Source organism: Podarcis liolepis, assembly GCF_965112155.1.
Source record: "Podarcis liolepis genome assembly, chromosome: 1".
NCBI lineage: Eukaryota > Metazoa > Chordata > Lepidosauria > Squamata > Lacertidae > Podarcis > Podarcis liolepis.
This window is the reverse complement of record NC_139554.1, coordinates 132,180,191-132,200,017: the sequence shown is the minus strand read 5'-3', so window position 1 is coordinate 132,200,017 and position 19,827 is coordinate 132,180,191. Positions and strand designations below refer to the sequence as shown.

Genomic DNA, 19,827 nt, shown 5'->3' with positions numbered 1-19,827 from the left:
TTCCAAACTGGTTTGCAGGGGTTGGACTAGATGACCCTGCGGGATCCCTTCCAGGTCTGTGATCTTGCCTGCCCCTGAGGATCCTGCCGACTGAGGCTGGTCGCCTCCTCTTGCCTCGTGGGCGGGCTGACCCGGGGTGGGGGTCTCGAGGCAGGCGGGCCCCACGACAGAGAGAAGGTCCAAGAAAACTCATGAGGAGGACGAAATAAAATAATATATTACTTGCTAAAAATTGGAAAACACAAGAACTACCCAACAGTGGAAGATTGGCAGATGAAGATGATGGACTTTTCGGAGCTAGCTGATCTGACTGGAAGAATCCGCGACCAGAAAAGAGTTTCAAGAGGACTGGAGGAAATTTAAGGACTATTTGAATAAATATTGTAATATAAAAAATTAGAAATTACTTGAAACAAATAGGCCTAGAATTAAACGAAGTTATAATTAAATAAATGGGATTTAGAATGTTAAGAAAAGTGAATAAGATGGACTATAATTGGAAATTGTTTTAGTTTAATAATGATATTGGAAAGCTGCTACTTTTAATTACAAGGAAACTCAGAAGGGAGGGATTTGAGAAAGTCAACCAAGATGTTTAAAAGGTTGAATTTGTGAAGAATTAAGTTTAGTGTTATCTGATGTTTAAAAGGTTGGATTTGTGAAGAATTGTTTGTTGTTATTGTTTATCTGATGTTTAAAAGGTTGGATTTGTGAAGAATTGTTTGTTGTTATTGTTTATCTGTTTATTGTTCCCCCTTTTTTTCTTTTTCTGTTTTTGTGTATCATTTTGCTTTGTGGTATCACTGTGGAAAATCTAATTAAAAAATTATTGGGGGGGAAAGAAGTAAAATATAAAACGCTGGGAGGGAGAGTCCACCGGGAGAGCGGCGTCAGGCGGAGCGCCGAAGGGCCGCGGGAGGCGCCTTCCCACAGCAACAGCGGCGGCCAGAAAGAGAGGGAAGAGGCGCGAGCAGCTCCCCCTCTCGCCGGGCCGCCCGTCTGGCGAGCCTCCGCAACATGGCGGCGCGGAAAGGCCTCCGTCAACACCTTCTCACCTCCCTCCCTCAGGGGGCCGCTCTGCCGGGAGGAGCGCCGCCTCTCTATGACCGCCGCTTCCCAACCGCGAGCGGATCAGAACCTTCGGTGGGAGCGAGCGAGAGAGAAACGAGAGAAAGAGGGGCTTGTTGGGGGGGACGGGGACGTCGACGTCGCGTCGGCTCCCAGCCAATGAGGGGCGGGGCGGGGCGGGGCACGGTGGCGCCCGCGGGCCGGGCGCTTCAGACTGGCAGTTGGAGCAGCGACTCCCCTTTGTGTCTGGTCTGAGGGGGGAAAGAGGGAGCAGCTGCCAGCCGAGCCCCGAGCCGCCCGGCGACTGGGAGGCGACGCGCCGTGGCGTGAGAAACGCGCTTCTCTCAGAGGGCCGAGGCACGAGCGAGGCGCCCCCGAAGGCAGGGCAGGCGAGACCGTGTGTGTGTGTGTGTGAGGGGAGGGCGGCAGGAGGGCTTGGCCGGCGCTGAGGGAAGGAAGGGGGGAAGCCTTTGTGAAGTGAGGGGAGGAAAAGGGGGCGCCCTCCTTCGCCGCCCTCCCTCAAAGCCTTTTCCAGTATTGGGGGTCGGGGTGGGCTGAGGAAAGAAGGCCTCTCTTGCCTTCGGGGCTGCTGCTGGGGGGGGGGGGAGACACCCTCATTACTGGCGCCCTTTCCTGAGAAACGCCAAGAATATTTCCCTTTCTCCCGTCAATTATTATTTTTCCCCCTTCGTGTAAGGCTAAAGGATCGGATCCTGACGATTTCTCTCTCTCTCTTTCTTCTTTCCAAAGACTCGTCATGGGGAGAGACGCCGTTAAAACCCCTCACGTCGAAAACGACGACGCCTTGTTGTTTTTAAACGTCAAGTGACTGGAAATAACACTTCAGGAAAGAGACGACGGCAGAGAGAAATTGTGTTTTTTTCTTGGGTTTCCTCAGACCTCGGCCTTTTAAATGCCTGCCCGTGTCTGCCTTTGGGGGGATCGAGGAAGCTGCTTGTAAGGTGACAATCGTGGGTCTTTTTTGTTTCGTCCTCTCCGCACCTCTCGGATATGATTCCTGTGCAACGTGTGCAGTGCTTTGATATTGCGAAGAAGCGTGGGAAGTAAGCGTGGTTTATATATATATATAGTATGCGAAAGATGACCGCCGGCTGGGGGGAAAGGACACGTCTGTTCGCTTGAGAACCAAAACTCTTCATCTGCCGATTGGGAGGCGAGCCCTGAAACATGAAGACAGATCCGTGTAATGGAGTAAGAGGTCAGGCTGCTCCTCTCATCTGCCATTTGCCCTTTCAGACTGGATTGTAAACCAAGAGGGTTAAGGCTCTTTGGAGACTGGAGATTTCCTCCTGCTGGCATTTTAAAAGAAAATTATTCTACGCATCGCCCACCCTCCTGGATTTCTTCAAATATGACCGCCTTGCTGCAGCACCTTTTGCTATTGCTCCTTTTCTCCACTGCCACCTTACTACTCAGCACTGCGGCTGGTAAGTAGCCAGTGGGTGTAGCAGTACAGCATGATCTGCAAACGAATTAAGCCGGATTACCTGGATTTAAACCAATTTGGCTCCCATTGAAGGCCATGTGAATAAATCAGAGTACATTTCAATAATTTGACTTAATTGGTTCTAGAGATTGCATCCACGCTAGTTGTTTTGCCTACAGGGAAGGGGGTGCGGCTGGCCACTGTTAAGGCTTATCTTTTTAAAATGTCTGCATCATGCTCCTGGAAATTGTTTCAGTTTTCAGACGCTGATCTAGTGAATCTAGTTATCTTCCTATATTTTATTGGGGCAGATTAGCACAATCTAGTAGTTAGGATGAAAATTTATTTTATTATGATATTTGTCACCATTCATATTTTTCCAACGCACATCCTGCACTTCAGAAACTGTTGGCTTGCTGTGTATGGAATCTTTGTTCACAACCATAAGTGTGGTCAATGGTTCTTCATTGACTGAAGTATGTAATACATATTGTTTCACACTGTGTGAAACAATGTATGTCTGGGTTGAAAAAAACCCACAATCTGTCAGTATTGGCAGAGAAAAAAGTACAGAATGTAAGCAGAAAAACTGATGCAGAATTATTTTGTGTTCTGACTATCATGAGCAATTTTTTTTATGAGCTTTGCTCACTGCAAACAACATATCGGATATATTATTCATCTTTTGGACATGTGTGAAAGCTTGATACCGGCATAAACCTTCTTGGGTGATAAAGGATGAAAGAGCTCTGAGTTGAGCCTATGTTATATGTTTAATTTTTATTCCTTGTACATATTTTCAACCAGTTTTAGACTGCAACCCAGTTTTTATACCTGCTTCCTGGGAATAATTCCAGTTTAACTCAATGGCGCATACTTCTGAGTAGAGATATGCCTAAAATTTCACTGACAGAAATCTAGAAGTACTGTATGTCTTCCTACCCTCAGTTACCAGCTGAAATACCAAACTAACTTCATTTTCCTCTAATTTTTTCAAGTGGACAAATAAATTTGCTTTAGGAATGTTTCAAAAGAATTATATTAAATGAACAGGTGAAATTATTTGGGTCCTTCAAATAAAATTTTAGAATTAAGATTAAGAGAGCAATTTTCTCAGGTACAGGAAGCCAATGATGACAAAACCTTTAAATATCTATATCTATCTATCTATCTATCTATCTATCTTAATCCTATTTGGTTAAAAAAAAAGGAGTGGTTAAATGTGAAGGGTTATTCAGTCTTCTAGGCAAGTTACATGTAGGATTGCACTGCATATTTGTTTTTCAAGCATGATTTAAATGTTGGTTGATTTACCTAGGAGTAAATCTCAATGAGCTTGGTAGTGCTTATTTCTGGGTATACATGCTTAAGATTTCAGCAGTACTAATTTTAAGTCTTTAAAAGGGCTTTCCGTGGGGGGATATTGAACTAAAATGATTGATATAGAACATTTGATTGCAGCAGGCTGGCCTTGGGCTAAATCATTGGTGCTTCAGATTAATGTCCACTATGCATGTAATTGGTAGTTCATAAGCTGTTTCCTCTGTAGAATTGATATTTGAAACCCATATTTCTACGTTTAAACTTTACAAGTGTAATAAACTATTCCATATTCAATCAAGTCTGCAAAAAAATACATGGTTTTTCTATGGGATGATTTCTTGGCAAAATTTGAGACATTTATTGTGCTTGCTAAAAGGAATAGCAATTGTCTTCAGTTTTGACCTGAGAGTAAATTTGGTATTAATTATAGACTGGGGAAGTTATTATGGGCAATCTAGCCAGCGTTTTCCATATGATGGGAGAATCCCTGGCACCTACAGATTCAGTAATGTCTAGAAAAGTCAGACGGTTCAACAGCTCTGCTGAAGAAAGTAATTCACTAACTAGTCTTTAGAGTCCAGATTTATATTCTATGAATATGCTGTATCCTATTACCACTCAAGAACTTTCTGGTGTGCATTCATTCACAAACCCCAACATTTAACTAGTGGTAAAGTTCTACAATATCTAACAAGGATAAAAACAAATGGAGTCCTATACTGAATCAATAAAATAAGTCTAATACCCAAATTCTTTTAAATGTATTTTGCAAAACCTATGAATACATTGTAGGATAAATCAGTTTAGAATCATAGAGTTGGAATAGACCACAAGGGCCATCGAGTCCAACCCCCTGCCAAGCAGGAAACACCATCAGAGCACTCCTGATGGTTTAAACATAATAGAAGTCCTGTTCAATCAGTCCAAAGACCCATCTGGTCCAGCATTGTGTTCTTACGGTGGCTAACCAGATGCCTGTGGGAAACCCAAAAGCACTCTCGCCACTTGTGATTCCTAGCATTTGAAAGCATACTACCTCTGACAATGGAGGTAGAACATATAGTAGGTAGGGCTATCACTTCCTCTTGTGGGAGTGAATTTCATGGTTTAACTATGCACTGTCTGAAGACATTCTTTTGTGCATCCTACGTCTTCCAGCAGTCAGCTTCATTGGATGGTGATGGTCCTGGTTTTTAAAATTATGAGAGGGAGAAAAGCGTCTCCCTGTCCAATTTGCTACACCATACATAGTTTTATTCATTATGTCTCCCTGCTTCCCATTTTTCCTAAACCAAACAGTTGCAGATGTTATCACCTTTCTATGTAGGGGAATTGCTCCAGTCCCTTCATCACTTTATTTGCTCTTTTCTGAACCTTTTATAGCTCTACAGTATCATTTTTGCAGCAAGGCAGCCAGAACTGTGCACAGCATTCCAAGTATAGTCACAGCATAGACCTCACAGCATCATGACACTGGCAGTTTTATTTTCAACCCCTATTGATTCCTGTCATATATTGATCCCTATGTTGGTGTTTCCGTTGCATCAGAAGTGGTTTAGTCATGCTGGCCACATGACCCGGAAAGCTGTCTGCGGACAAATGCCAGCTCCTTTGGCCTGAAAACACAACCTCATAGTTGAATTAGACTGGACTTAACTGTCCAGGGGTCCTTTACCTTTCCCATTCTTTTAACCTATCATGTAATTCACATTTCACAGCTACCACACACCGAGTCAACATCTTCATCAAACTGCCCACTGTGACCCCAAGTTCTTGTTCCTGGTCAGTCACCACCAGTTTAGATTCTAATAGTGTTTACGTGAAATTATATTTTTTTACCCCATTGTGCATCTCTTTATATTTGCGTCTGTTGATTTGCATTTGCCATTTTACTGCCCATTCAGCCAGTTTGGAGAAAACTGAAAGTCTGTGAATAACTTTGGGTGACATTCAATTCTGTCTCATTCAATGGGGAGGAAAGCCAAGTTTTTCTAATCCTTCCACCCCTTGTATCCTCCTATGCCATTCCCTCAAATCTGCTGTGATGGGTCTCCATACTGCAGAGTAGATTTAAGGAGGGGCAGCAGTGAGAGGAGGAATCATAGGATCAACAGCTTCCAGCTGCCATAAAACCCCTTAAAGAAAGGTTGAGTTATCAGACTATTTTTTAGGAACTTGATAAGGTCTTTTTTTTTTAAGGGTATTTTAAGCCCATTTCCATCTGAGCTGGCTATTATAAGAACTTCGTAAATTTATAATAAGATTTTTTAGCTTGCTTGTTTTTCTCTTCCCTCCCCATTCTTTTTTCTATTTGTGTCTTGCATTTTAACATTGTAAGCCCGAACATAGGAATTATGTTGGGTTTTTTTTTAATTGATATGTAAGTTGCTCTGGGGCCTTGCTAGCTGAACTGTAGGATATAAATGCCTCAAATAAATAAGGTTTTCCAGTGTGATCTATGAAATGCTTGGTTCCATAGATGGATCCAAGTATTTGTATTTACACATCTTACTTTACCTTGAAAAACCTAGAGCAACAATCCCACCCAGTCTCCAGTTCAGGCTCTGACCAGGCTATGATGTGTTTATTTTTAACAATGACACACCATTATTTTAATTTTTTTTATTTTAAAACTGTATAGCCCTTCCTTCCTCTCAAAAGAGCTCAGTTCAGTCAATACATCCACAATTTAAAATAAAGATAAAAATAAAAACATTCTAAAAACAATTACAGTTAAAAAACATTATTTCATCTGGTGATTATGTGCTCTCACATACTTTTCTTTGGACTTGGAGCATAATTCCACCTATCCTAATGTTATTATTTTCAATCACAAACTTTTTAGTATACAGTGGTACCTCGGGTTACATACACTTCAGGTTACAGACTCCGCTAACCTAGTAATAGTGCTTCAGGTTAAGAACTTTGCTTCAGGATGAGAACAGAAATCGTGTTCCGGTGGCGCGGCGGCAGCAGGAGGCCCCATTAGCTAAAGTGGTGCTTCAGGTTAAGAACAGTTTCAGGTTAAGAACAGACCTCCGGAACGAATTAAGTACTTAACCTGAGGTACCACTGTAATCTGGCCAAATGTAGATGTGTATTTTCCTAGCTTGTGGAAAGTCTCAGTAAGTCATTGAAGATAACACAATTAGGCTGAATCAAAAACTTAAACTAGAATTATTTCCCAGAGACAGGATAATGTTGATTGATACCCCTTTAAGCCAAGAACATTTTCCATCTAAATTGAAACACCACACAAATTAGGTATCTAATAGGCAGGGGGGAAAGTGGCAGAACTGGAAGTATGGTGATATGGTTCTTTTTTGGCAACCAACAGCTATATGTTTTTGGGTACTAATCCCCACAATCTTCTCTTGCAGGTGTATTTTATTTATAAAAATATTTATATACTGCTGTATCAGGAAAATATATCCGTGGTTTACAGCAATCACCTAGTTCCAAACCTAGTGAGACAAAGTTACATGTAAATTCAATATGTTCCCCTGCCACTCATCTCACAGAGGAAAAGTCAGTGGAGCAGGGATCCATCGTCTCATTATTTGCAAGTTATTACTTATACACTGCCATCCATGTACATGGCACTATATACAGTATAAAATTAGGAGAATAGTAATCTGAGCAAAGTCACCCACATTTCTCACAAGGTAAGGCAGTCATCTTTATTCACCCCAAGACAAGTCATTCAGTATATCATTTTTAATTCACATTTTCACTGCATTACAATCAATATAAACGATTCTCGTTTCTCCTCAATCATATTAATAGCAACTAAATTTAAAAGTGAAGAACTGAGGCTGAGAAACTGGAAGGCATTTTAGTACAAGCGGGTAATGCGGAGATATTTTTAACAAGTCCTAAAACTGTGTTGGTTTTCATATCAACATACAGCCATAAGACTTATCTATGCTACATATGCTTAGTCAATTTCTGAAAAAAATTAAACATTTTATTATTTGAAATAAGAGCAGACCAAAAAAGCAAACTGATAAACTGAGGATTCCCAGAATAATAGAGGTTACAAAATGAAGTTGGACCACCAACTTGACCTAAATTTTATTGTTCGTTTTTATGTTTTTATATTGTGTGAAAGCCTTAATGGAGAATGTGGGTTTTATAGAGGAATATGAAAGAAGTAAGAGGTGGCATTAGAGAACATTACTGGATGCAGTTCCAGGTATAATGGGGCAGCAAGGGAGAAAGGGCAGAGTTATGTGGGGAAATGGTAGACCTTTGGATTGCTGAGGGTGGTGGAACCCATGTCTCAGATATGTGAAGATGCCACCACCTGCGAGGTTCTCTTTGCCTCCATGATAGTTGGATCCCTATGAAACCTCATAGACCATCAATCATGTAATTTTGTGAAAGGGGAAATTGTTACTATTTGGTGATGGATTGAATGTAGGAGTTGAAGGAATGAGCAGATGAAGGATAAAAATCATGACTATGTGCCTTTCCCACAGGGTGGATGATGTCAGTGGATAAGAAGAGGGGGGCTTAGGAGAAAAGATAAGCTCATTCATGGGCATATTGAGTTTGTAATGACAACAAAGCTTCCAACTGAAAAAATCAAAGGGGCACTTGGACATGAGAGACTACATGAAAGGAAAAAGTTTTGGATGTCAAGTACAGGTGGTTCTGAAAGCTGTGGGATGTAATGGGGTCACCCAGGGACAGTGTAGAGTGCTGTAATATAGGTCTGCTGGTTTTGTGATGTTCTGTGGTTATTGTTGCTGATTCCAGTTACTTAATTCTGTTGCTGTGGGATACAGCCATCCCTTCATGCATTGCTTCAGCCTGATGTCACTTTTTCCTGGTTCTTTCTTTGTTAATGAGAGTAAATGTGGCTTAACACAGCAAGAACAAAACAAATATTAACTCACATTGATAACAGAGATGCTTACATAGTTTTCAGAATTGATTGAAAATGTTTGCATATATATATATATAATGTTCTGCTTCTTTAAGGTTCTTTTTTTCTTTGCTAAATAAATGTTCTTATCTCTGGTGACATTTTTGTATATGAATGGTGAGTGATTGTGTGTTGACCAGGGAATATGCTGTTAATCTTTTTTTAAAATGTGTACAGTGCATGCTCAGTTCTACATTTTCCCCATATTGTGGAATATATTGCAGAAAAAGCAATGGGAGGAATTCAACATCATACTCTTCTGTTCATTCCATCAGCATAAGAATATCTGCTTGCCAGACTGAATGATTCCTCCTCTCCTCCCCCCTACATGCTGTTGAGAGTTTTCTTGATCCTGTGGATCAGATTGGGAGGCAGGGAGACTTGGGGAAGCCTCATTGGCCTTGGACTGGCTTCTGCTAGCACACTGGGTTAGATGAATGTAGGCCAAAGAAGTGTGTACCTGAAATATTTAAAACAAAATTAAAGGTGTGTGTGTGTCAGGCTTGTAATTAAATCCACACATTTTACTAGCTTCCAGTGGTCTGATGGAGAACTCTATCTTTTTGCAGCAGTCTCCTGCATTTTTATGGTCTTGCAGCCTGCTTGGTTTCTATGCTGGACTCACTCCATTGCGACTGGTCTTGTGTTGTCTGTTTACTTACTGAATGGAAGGGGAAAGTAGATGAGGGAAAAGAATAAAGATGGTATAGGAGCCCACTGCGCCTGGCCAGCCATCACCACTGGAGCACTAGAGGAAGGCAGAATAAGAAGAGAGCAACAGCCATGTGCCCATTAATTCCAGTTTTAAAGGGCACATGGCTGTTGGTCCTTCTGATGTGCCCTCCCCAAGTGGCTTTGCGAGGAATATTTCCATGGCGGGGTGCAGTGGGCAAACGGAGTCCGCCAGCCCAGTCCTTGCCACCAAAGCAATCAGTAGCCTGGTGCAGCGGGCTCCATTTGCCCTCCACACCCCACCATGTACAGTAACACTCCTCGCTAAGCTGCTGTAGGAGGGCACGTGAGATGGACACAAAAGCCATGCCTTTGCAAGGCTGGGTTCCTTCTCATGCCGCCCTCCCTGAGTGGCTTTGCAAGGCTGGGACCTGATCAGATCCCATTCTCACACTCAGGGCTGGTTTGAGGAGGGTGGCATGAGAAGTGTGCCCCCTGCTCAAAATGCGCCTGGGGCAATTGCCCCGGCTACACCCCACTATGCCCCTGCTTTAGCCCACTACTGCCCATAAAAGGAAAATGGCCTGAGACAAAGCTACTTGATCCTTTCAGTTACTGCAGATAAGCAGTACTGGAGCCAGTCAAACATGCATAAGACCATTTTTGAACACTAGCTGGTAGAAGTAACTATAGAGACAGGTTGCATGGAGTAATGTTGAGTCCGTGGCCATATTCCAGTGATCATATATTTGCATGTATCAAGACATATATGATTCACCACTTTGGTTTGGGTACAGGCCTGAATGGGAGATTCTCTAGGAACTACATATGCACTACCTTAGGGTCTATGAAAAAATATAGGTGGAATATAAATGGCAGAAAATAATAATTTAAAAGATCTTAAGCCAACATATGAACAGGGCTTGTGTAACGACACATAGATGTTTCGCTCTTCTTTTTGTGTGATCTGGGAAACAAGCCAGGATGTCTTCAGTTTTCTATAACTCCGTGTTATGTTCAGATTGGAAAGCCATGCTAATGACTTCTAAACAAGTTAGAATATAAAGTTCTGATTTTTAAAGCCATTTACCATGGTTTCCTGGTTCTGGTGTAGTGGCCTTTGTGTGGGGCTTGAGATTGTCGGAATGCATCCCCTCTTGTCTTCCAGGGATCTGGCCATTTTATGTGTGCAAACATGTTTGTGATTCAGCTGGAGGAGAAGACCTCAAACCTCCCCCTACCCCCATTGTCTCCATAGAGTCCATACACAGGCATGGGTTCATGTGGCCAACAAGTGTGAAGTTATCTTAGGCAGTGTTCGGAATTCTCCAGGTGCCAGGCGCGTTTTGCAACTGGTGCAAGTTCAATTGCGACCACATGGAAATTTCTGAATGCCAGGTTGGTGACTGACATCTCCACTTGGCTGATGGCACTGTGGCGCTGCTAGGCAAGCCAGGTGACTCGGATGCAGCCAAAGACACATGTCTTGTGCTTCTGCACTGTCGCACAAGCCAGATGACTCACATAGCAGCAAACTTTGCTTCAGCACTGCTGTGAGAGCTGCAGTCCTAGGCACATTTTCTTAGGGGTAAGAAAGCCCCTCTCAGTGAGGTGGGGCTCACTTCCAAGCAAATGTGCCTAGGGATAAAGAGGAGGAAGTGCATTCACCCTCATGCCTACATGCACAAGCTCACCCAGCCCCACGCTCCTGTCTCTCATGAGGCGGTTGCTGGGTGCCTCGGAGCAGCCATGCTGGGCCGGCCAGGGCACCCCAAAAGGTGTTTCTCCCACTCCCCCCTGCCCCCCCTTGCAGTATTAGTTCATATGTTTTTTTTTGGGGGGGGGGAAGGTTACTGTAATTGGTAAAATGCACGACTGAATTGTTAATGTTAATGTTGATGATCTACACGATTCATTTTTTGCTTTGCAACCTTGTGCCTAGACATTCCATTGTGGCAACCTCAGCCAAGGTTTAAGGTGCCATTTGGCGAACAGCTTACATACCTGAATTTCTAATACAAATTTTAGGCCAATGGGTATAACTGGTAGTTCTGATTCCTCTTCAGTGCCTAAATCTAGGGCAATTTTTATTTCACGGATCCCCAAACCATTTAGACCATGTGGCTCTTGGGGCAAAAAACATAATTATCTGACTTAGGCACCCACCCTGCCAACTGGAACATGCCCTCAGGTGGGGAACCTGCAAGGTGCAAGTACCAGATATTTATTGGGGACTCCTTCTGCCTCATTGTGCTTCTTCTCCAATAACTCCAGTATTAAGATGGGCTTTCTAGGTAAGTCACCTTCTCCATTCCCAGGATGGCCTGCCCTGGTAAATTGGTACTCTTTTCATTTGGGGAAAATAGCTGGTGCTAGGGGGAAATAAATATTCCCTAGCAGACAGAAGAGCTCTCTTGCTTTTAGCTAATGTCTCTTGTGGTCATCTTCAGGCAGGCTTTCCCTCCAAGGCATTCAGGTCAGGCCTTCCTGCTGTTGCTATTCATGTGAGCACTCTCCCCAGAAACATTGTGGACTACCTTTTAATCTTCCTCAGGAATATCTAGGACACTATCCTGGTTTCTTCTCCCACTGGTCTTAACCACACCTGCCCAGCAATGCCATTCTTCCACTTGTACCTCATCTGTCAAGGTTGAATAATTGCAAGAGGATTGTTTAATCTCCTGCCTGGGCTCTGGGGCTAGTAAAGGTCCATTGGACTCCTCCCCAAGTTCTTGGGTATGGGGTAGAAATGGACTGTTTTTAGTGTCCCCTTGGGCGTGCCATAATAATAATAATAATAATAATAATAATAATAATAATAATAATAATAATTTATTATTTATACCCCGCCCATCTGGCTGAGTTTCCCCGGCCACTCTGGGCGGCTCCCAATCAGTGTTAAAAACAGTACAGTGTTACATATTAAAAATTTCCCTAAACAGGGCTGCCTTAAGATGTCTTCTGAATGTCAGGTAATTATTTATCTCTTTGACATCTGATGGGAGGGCGTTCCACAGGGCGGGCGCCACTACCGAGAAGGCCCTCTGTCTGGTTCTCTGTAGCCTCACTTCTCGCAATGAGGGAACCGCCAGAAGGCCCTCGGCGCTGGATCTCAGTGTCCCGGCTGAACGATGGGGGTGGAGACGCTCCTTCAGGTATACAGGACCGAGGCCGTTTAGGGCTTTAAAGGTCAGCACCAACACTTTGAATCGTGCTCGGAAACGTACTGGGAGCCAATGCAGATCTCTCAGAACCGGTGTTATGTGGTCCCGGCGGCCTTCCATCATGAACTATTTAAAACCAAATGTACAACTGTATATTTTAGAATATTCCTGAAAATTAAAAACATAGCATAATGCTTAACTTAAAAAAAAAGTAAACTTGTGCTTCTTCTCACCACTTTTTACTTGGGGTATAAAATGGATTTCAAGCTATATCTAGAAGTGTGTCATTTCCCCTGCAATTGAGCAAGGGGAAACCTACCAAAGTCAGCAATGGAACAAGATAGCTGAGCCTTCATTCTAGTATTATTTAGGTCCCACAGTGATGCAACTTCTCTGACTGCTTGGGGCTAACGGGAGGTATTATCTTTATTAAAACATAAAGTGTCTTGATGCAGTGTAATTCAAACACATTTCCCACACTATAGAAATATGCAGAGAATGACATGTAGAACAGCTTTCAGAAAGCAGAAGCTTTGATCGTCTCTTTTAAGAGCTGAGATCCCAAAACTTCCAGGAAGGGTTTATAACCAGTCTTTTTCTTTTGTTTCATAGCAAGATAATGATGAAATATAGCAATCCATTTTGTAGAGATTTTCTACAGTCTTTACATAGTAAAAAACCCTAGAACCTCTCTTAAGTCTTTTACAAATGAACACTTAGGTAAACTAGGATTTGGGTTTACCCTAGAAGAGATATTTTTTAATTACTGAAACATGTTAATATAATTTAAATTTTAAACTACTTTTAAAGCAAAATCTCCTTATAATGCTGTAGCTTGGGGTTATGGTCATCAGTTTAGAAGCAGATTGAATTCACAGGCTTTCTGGTTCTCCATTTTAAGAACTGGGGCTGATTTTAAAATTGCAGAAATAATACTTCTGCACTGTCTTGTCTAGAGTAGGTCATTCCAGGCAAAGCAAGCAAAACCCTGGCAACCTTCTAACATGTGAAAAGCTAGCATACCTGGAAGAAGGTGATCTCATCATTTGTGAAAATTTATGTAGGTTCACAGCAGTGTTGGAAATTTGTCAGGCACCAAGAGTGTTTTGTGACTGGCACAGGTCCAATTGCGACCACATAGAGATTTCTGGATGCCAAGTTGATGACTGACATCTCCTTCTAGCTGTCCCCTCCAGCTTTCTTAAGCAGGTAAGCAGAAGAGCTTATTTATTGCATTTATATCCCACCTTTTTCTCCAAGGAGTATGATTCACCCTGCTTTCAGTTAATCCCTACAATAACCCTGTGAGGTAGGTTAGGAGGCTGTAACTTGCCCAAAGTCACCTTGAATTGAAATCCTGATTTCCCAGGTCCTAGTCTGACACTCTAATCACTACACCACACTGACTTCCTACAGTCAGTGTCCCATAGCAGAAGTATCTGCTGTGGGACAGCTATATAAATTAAGTAGGTAAATAAATATGGGGAAAGCAAAATGTCACTTTGAGAAGGATCTGAAATATTTTTCCTTGAGATTTGAGTTTGTTTTATTCTGGATTGCTTATTTGATGTTTCAGTGTGTTGCAAACTGCTTTGAGATTTTCTCATTGAAACATACAGTATATAAATGAAATGAATAACAACAACAAGAAATTCCGCTGAGGGGAAAATGGCTCCCAGACATTCCGTTGTGGTGACAATACCCCAGGTTTAAGGTGCCATTTAGCAGTTAGCTTATATATCTGAGTTTCTAACACTGGTTCACAGGATACTTCATGGACAGGCTGTTTGTTGACTGATTGCTTAATCATACATGTATGAATACATCTCACAGCAGGTATTGATACCTAACAGTACTTCTAAAATGTGTGGAGAGAAACACTGGGCAATGAATTGAGGAGATTTCACCCCTCCCATATCCAAGAATCTGCTGATGTCTCTGCTGATTCTCCAGAGAGGAGGGGTGGTTCTGCTCTCTACTTATTTCGCTCCAGCCTCACATCAGAAAGAGAGAGAGAGACTGAGTGTTAGAGAGAGATTGTGTGTATAGATAAGGTTGCTGCTAAGAGCAGCTGCAGACACTCAGTGCAGTTCAGCATTTTCGTTTAGACCCCATTTAGCTCTGTACATAGTTGTGTATTATAGTTGTAGATAGAATAAAGAAAATATTCTACAGAGCTGCTCTCCAAGTGGTTTATACTCTGCTATACTCTGCTGCACTCTGCTGTGCGACGACTGTCTTCTTGTTGAAGTGAATCCGGTGCTCACAACTCTAAGCTGTGAGTCCACAGTACTTTGACCTGTTCCTGTGCAGAAGGTGGTCTCTGGAAGTGCTACCCAGCTCCAAGCCCAGTCGGGGCTGAAGTGTGTGAGTCCAGTTGGTGGCACTGGCTCAAGGGCGATGCTGACATGAATGGCTACCGTACAAATAACTCCAGTGAGAGATTGTTGGCAAACCTAAGTTGGGGGGATTTTTGAGAGAGGAGGGTTGCAACACATGGGGAGGGTTAAACTTTACTTCCTCAGTATTATTGTATACCATTTAAACTTGAAAATTGCCAACAGAAACTTAATTTCCATACAGGGTTCATTGTTTGCGCTGCAATCACAATGAAGATCACCCCCATCTGGAAATTAGAACTGGGGAGTGGGGTGGCTCAGTGCAGTCTGAATCCTATGTGTATGTGGGAACAATAGATAGAAAATGAGGGTCTATATATTTGTATGAGAGAAAAAAGACGATATGTGCGCACATTTTGTGTGGATGTGTATGAATATGTGTGCTTCTACATAGATTAGGGTGGTCAATTGCAAAAGAGAACAGATCTCCTACAGCGTTAATTGTTTTCTAGAAGAGGAAATTTCAGCAGGTGTAATGTGTTACATAAACTACACCTGCTCCATTTCTTTCTATTACACAATTATTAAAAGTTTAGGAATCCTGCCATCTTTTGCATTTGGCCACCCTTTGTGTGGGCAGCTGTGTGTTGTGTGAGTATAGGCGGCCATACTCAGAACTAGTATGCTGTCCTCAGGTGGGGGGAAAAATCCCACTCTTGGTATAATATTGTATTTCTCATTAGGATTAAGTGACTTTCATTAAGCCATCTTGACCTTTGTCAAAAATATTCATATTCTGGTTGATGAACGACTTGATTTGCCTTGCAATATTCAGTGTTTTCGTTTCTGTGACAAGGTTGTAGAGTAAGGTTTGCTTTAGTTGAGGTTCTATCATTTCTTCTTGGAAACCACTAGCTTAACCTTAAAGCACATATATTCACAGTTTTTTAAAAAATAAAAATAAAACACAAATAGCCTTCAGAGGTACTTTATAAGAATATATTTAGTAACTATTAATGTACCTGCACTGGAAGTTCTTTTTCATAACTGAGATAGCAGGTTCAGAAAATTTACTAAAAATTTCCTGGTTGAAATGCCAGAACCTTCCTTATCCCTTTAACTCCAAAGAAAGCAAAATTATTTATGTTGAACTGAAGTAGAATGGCATTCATTCTTCATAACATCATTGCTATTAGGCCTGCTCAGGTGCTCACCAAGAAGATACACAGGGAAGGCTGGGGCTAGCCTTTCTTTGGCTGTCCTCAACTCCAGCCTGAGCTTCCTTTGGGGCAACGAAGGGGGAAACTGGTACAATAATTTTAAGTTTCCAGTCATCTTTTTTGCTTTTTTAAAATCAAACATTGTGGATTTGTGTTCACAAAGATTTTTGTTTTTGTTTTTAATTTGGGGACAAGGCAAAACTAAGCTCACCTTCCCGTCACTGTCAGAAAGACTCCAGTGTGACTTTCAACACTTGGAAGACAGAACAGGTTAATCAGACTTCCAGCTGCAGCAAAATTCTTGCCTCTTTCAGAATACCCAGGAGAACACATCTTCCTAGGAATGTGCAAACAGGCAGGAGAAAAACTGACATAGGTCTAATCATCTTTTTTTATTATTATTTTGAGGTAAGCCTCAAACTATACTGTGTTTGTTTCTCTCCCTCTCCCTTGTGATAGTACGTCAAAATAAATGTGTTTTCGAGTTGTAGATGTCTGAGCTTCTGGATAACCTCAGGGCAAAATAAGCAAACAAGAGATCCGTTCATGAAAAATGGAACTTTAAATTCAGGCAAGATGAAAATAGTACTCTAACAGTATTCTATCCCAGCCTTGCTGTTAAATGATGTAGGCCAGGACCTAAAACTTGCAATTTATAATGAAGTTTCATCTAACCAGCTTTTAGAAAGCAAGGCCCTTTTCTGTGTGTATTGGGAAGTTATGAGGTTCTTATATGTATTGCCAATTCAGTTCAGGCAGATTGCTAAATCTTCATCACTGAAGCTCCAATTCTTGGAATTCTAAGATGTTAAACACATAAGGAATTATTGTGGTGAAGAACAAGTGTTGCTTTGGAAGCCTAGGAATTGGTTGGAAAGTTCAGGAATGCAAATAGTTGCAAAGTAACAACCATCTGCCACTTATGATCCCAGCTGTCCAAATTCTCAGTCACTGCTGTTACAAATTGCCACTTAAAATCCAGTTGTTTTTTCATTTATATACAATGTTGAGACAAGTGTTCTAGTTTTAATTTACATACCCTGAAAATGTTTGTGGCCTTTGCAGTTTTGCTGTAAACTAACACATGTCTATGCTGGAATAGCTTTAAGAAATTCAATTTGGTAAACATGTAATTTTCTTACAGGGAATTTTGAATAGGACTGCCTCATATCAGGTTATATTTTTTGTCTTCCTAATTGCAGAGCTTGTTTCATGGTGATAGCTGGCAGAATAAAGTATTTCTAAGGAATGACTTGCTTATTTTTCTTTTTGTGCTATAGTTACAAAACAATATGGGTTAAATAAATAATATGGTTTTAAAAGAAATTCTTTGAGAGCTAATGTCCATTATAGCAGAGGCTTGAAGACTATCACAGATATATTTTTAGCTTTTCCAGGTCACTTCTCTGCAAGCATGCACTTGATTTTTTAGACCACATTTCAAATTGTGCTGCACTATGAAATTTATTTTAAGATGGACAGATTTATGCTGGGAGCTTTTTCATTCCTTTTCAGCTCATCACATTACTACTTAAAATGGAAAATAGTTCAATTTATTCTAGCAATAAAGCATATGTTATTTTATAATTATATGATTTTATACATAATTTTTATACTGAAATTCACCTATTACTTTTAAAAATAGCCTGATGTCAAAATGTTTGCTGATTATTGGAAATGTAATATGTAATAGAATTCAAAATACTTCATTGTTTCTTTTCCACATATAAAGTTACACTTTTTTTACTCCCCAGGGTATTGTGAATAATGACTCTAATATACTGGTTGTGAGCATTCCATATTTTTCTTCTTACGTTTGGTCTCTCATTATTAATAAGCAACTTCTAGTTCATTTAAAAAACTAGGTATTATTTTCTATTTTCTCTCTCTAGAATAGCCCCTTGTTGCCTCTTCACTTGTGTGCTGCCTGTCAAGATCCAGACAGAATTTTCATTACCATCTTTCTATACTCCTCCATTTCCAAATGTGAATTACCACATTTTCTTTACAGCTTTGTGTGTTTCACTGAATATGTGGGGCACATTTTATTGTATCATGAAGAGACAATTATGTGTTTGGCATTGAGCATATACCGTATTTTTTGCTCTATAAGACGCACTTTCCCCTCCTAAAAAGTAAGGGGAAATGTGTGTGCGTCTTATGGAGCGAATGCAGGCTGTGCAGCTTTCGCTGAAGCCAGGAGAGCAAGAGGGATTGGTGCACACCGATCCCTCTTCCTCTCCTGGCTTCAGAGATAGCCTCCTGAAGCCTCCTGAGCGCAGTGGGAGCACTCTCGCTGTGCTCAGGAGGTTTCACGTTGCTTTCGCTGAAGCCAGGAGAGCAAGAGGGAAGGGGCTCCGTTTCTGCTGCCGCTTTGCGCTGCACAGAGAGGGAGGGAACATTTTTTTCTTGTTCTCCTCTAAAACTAGGTGTGTCTTATGGTCGGGTGTGTCTTATAGAGCGAAAAATACGGTACTCAGTAGGGTGTTAACGCCATTCACATACTTGCTGCCTTGCAAGTATACCCATATGATACACGTGTTAGTCACATTCACACTCTACTTCTCAGGCATACCCAAAAAGTGTTAGGTGTACATCGTTAAGAGACGTGGGTGGCGCTGTGGTCTAAACCACCGAGCTTCTTGGGCTCGTCGGTCGTAAGGTTGGCAGTTCAAATCCGTGCAACAGAGTGAGCTCCTGTTGCTTTTTCGCAGCTCCTGCCAACCTGGCAGTTCAAAAGCATACCAGCATAAGTAGATAAATAGGTACCCCTGCAGCAGAAGGGTAAACAGCATTTCCATGCACTCTGGTTTCCATCAGTGTCCCATTGCACCATAAGTGGTTTAGTCATGGTGGCCACATGACCCAGAAAAGCTGTCTATGGACAAATGCCGGCTCCCTTGGTCTGAAAGCGGAGATGAGCACTGCACCCCATAGCCGAATTCAGCTGGACTTAACTGTTCAGGGCTTTGGACCAATTATATTTGGAGACCACAAGTCATTCTCTCCTCAGATTTCACAGCTCTGAATTATTCCTGATCCATTCCTACAACAGAATTTTTTTTTTATGGATTTGCTGCTAAGTAGGCTTGTTGTGTTTAAATTCTCTCTGTTAGTAGTGCTAGGTATGATTTAGTGTAGTTAAGAGAGTGGTGTGAACAGGTAATTTATTAAAAAGTCTGACCTCTTTTAACAGCAAATAAATTCCGCCTTGTGACCTGTTTACCGTATATAGATTCTTTAGTTGTGCAATCCTATGCATATGTACTCAGAAGTCCCTCTGTGTTGTTATGCTCAGAGAAGTGTAAATAGGATGGCAGGCCTAATTTCATTCAGCGTTCAATGCAGTAATTAAATATGTTAATTCCTAACAATATGGCCTGTTTTTGTATTTTGTCCGATAGTTAATTTAATACTTTATTTTATGTTCTGTGTAGCGTGTTAAAAATATGCAGAAGGTATTAAATGATACAATAGTAGTAATTTCCAGAATAGTAACAAATAAAGATTGTGAGCTGTGTGTTTTATTCATTTATACTGTTTTATTCATTTATACTGAGGGACGCGGGTGGCGATGTGGTCTAAGCCACAGAGCCTAGGGCTTGCAGATTGGAAGGTCGGCGGTTGGAATTCCCACAGCGGGGTGAGCTTCTGTTGCTCGGTC

At 41.5% G+C, this 19,827-nt stretch overlaps 1 protein-coding gene across 6 annotated transcripts in view; it reads left to right on the top strand.

The window, feature by feature from the left end:
• The first annotated feature begins 933 nt into the window (after nucleotides 1–933).
• BMPR2 (bone morphogenetic protein receptor type 2) overlaps nucleotides 934–19,827 on the top strand; it is an 84,572-nt gene continuing 65,678 nt past the window's right edge. The window contains exons 1-2 of one of the 6 annotated variants that reach the window (XM_083472710.1): nucleotides 934–1,143; nucleotides 1,819–2,516. In XM_083472710.1, coding sequence (XP_083328836.1) covers nucleotides 2,441–2,516 — 76 coding nt within the window. In that variant the 5' untranslated portion in view covers nucleotides 934–1,143; nucleotides 1,819–2,440. The other 5 variants (XM_083472707.1, XM_083472705.1, XM_083472709.1 and 2 more) reach the window with 5 other exon arrangements.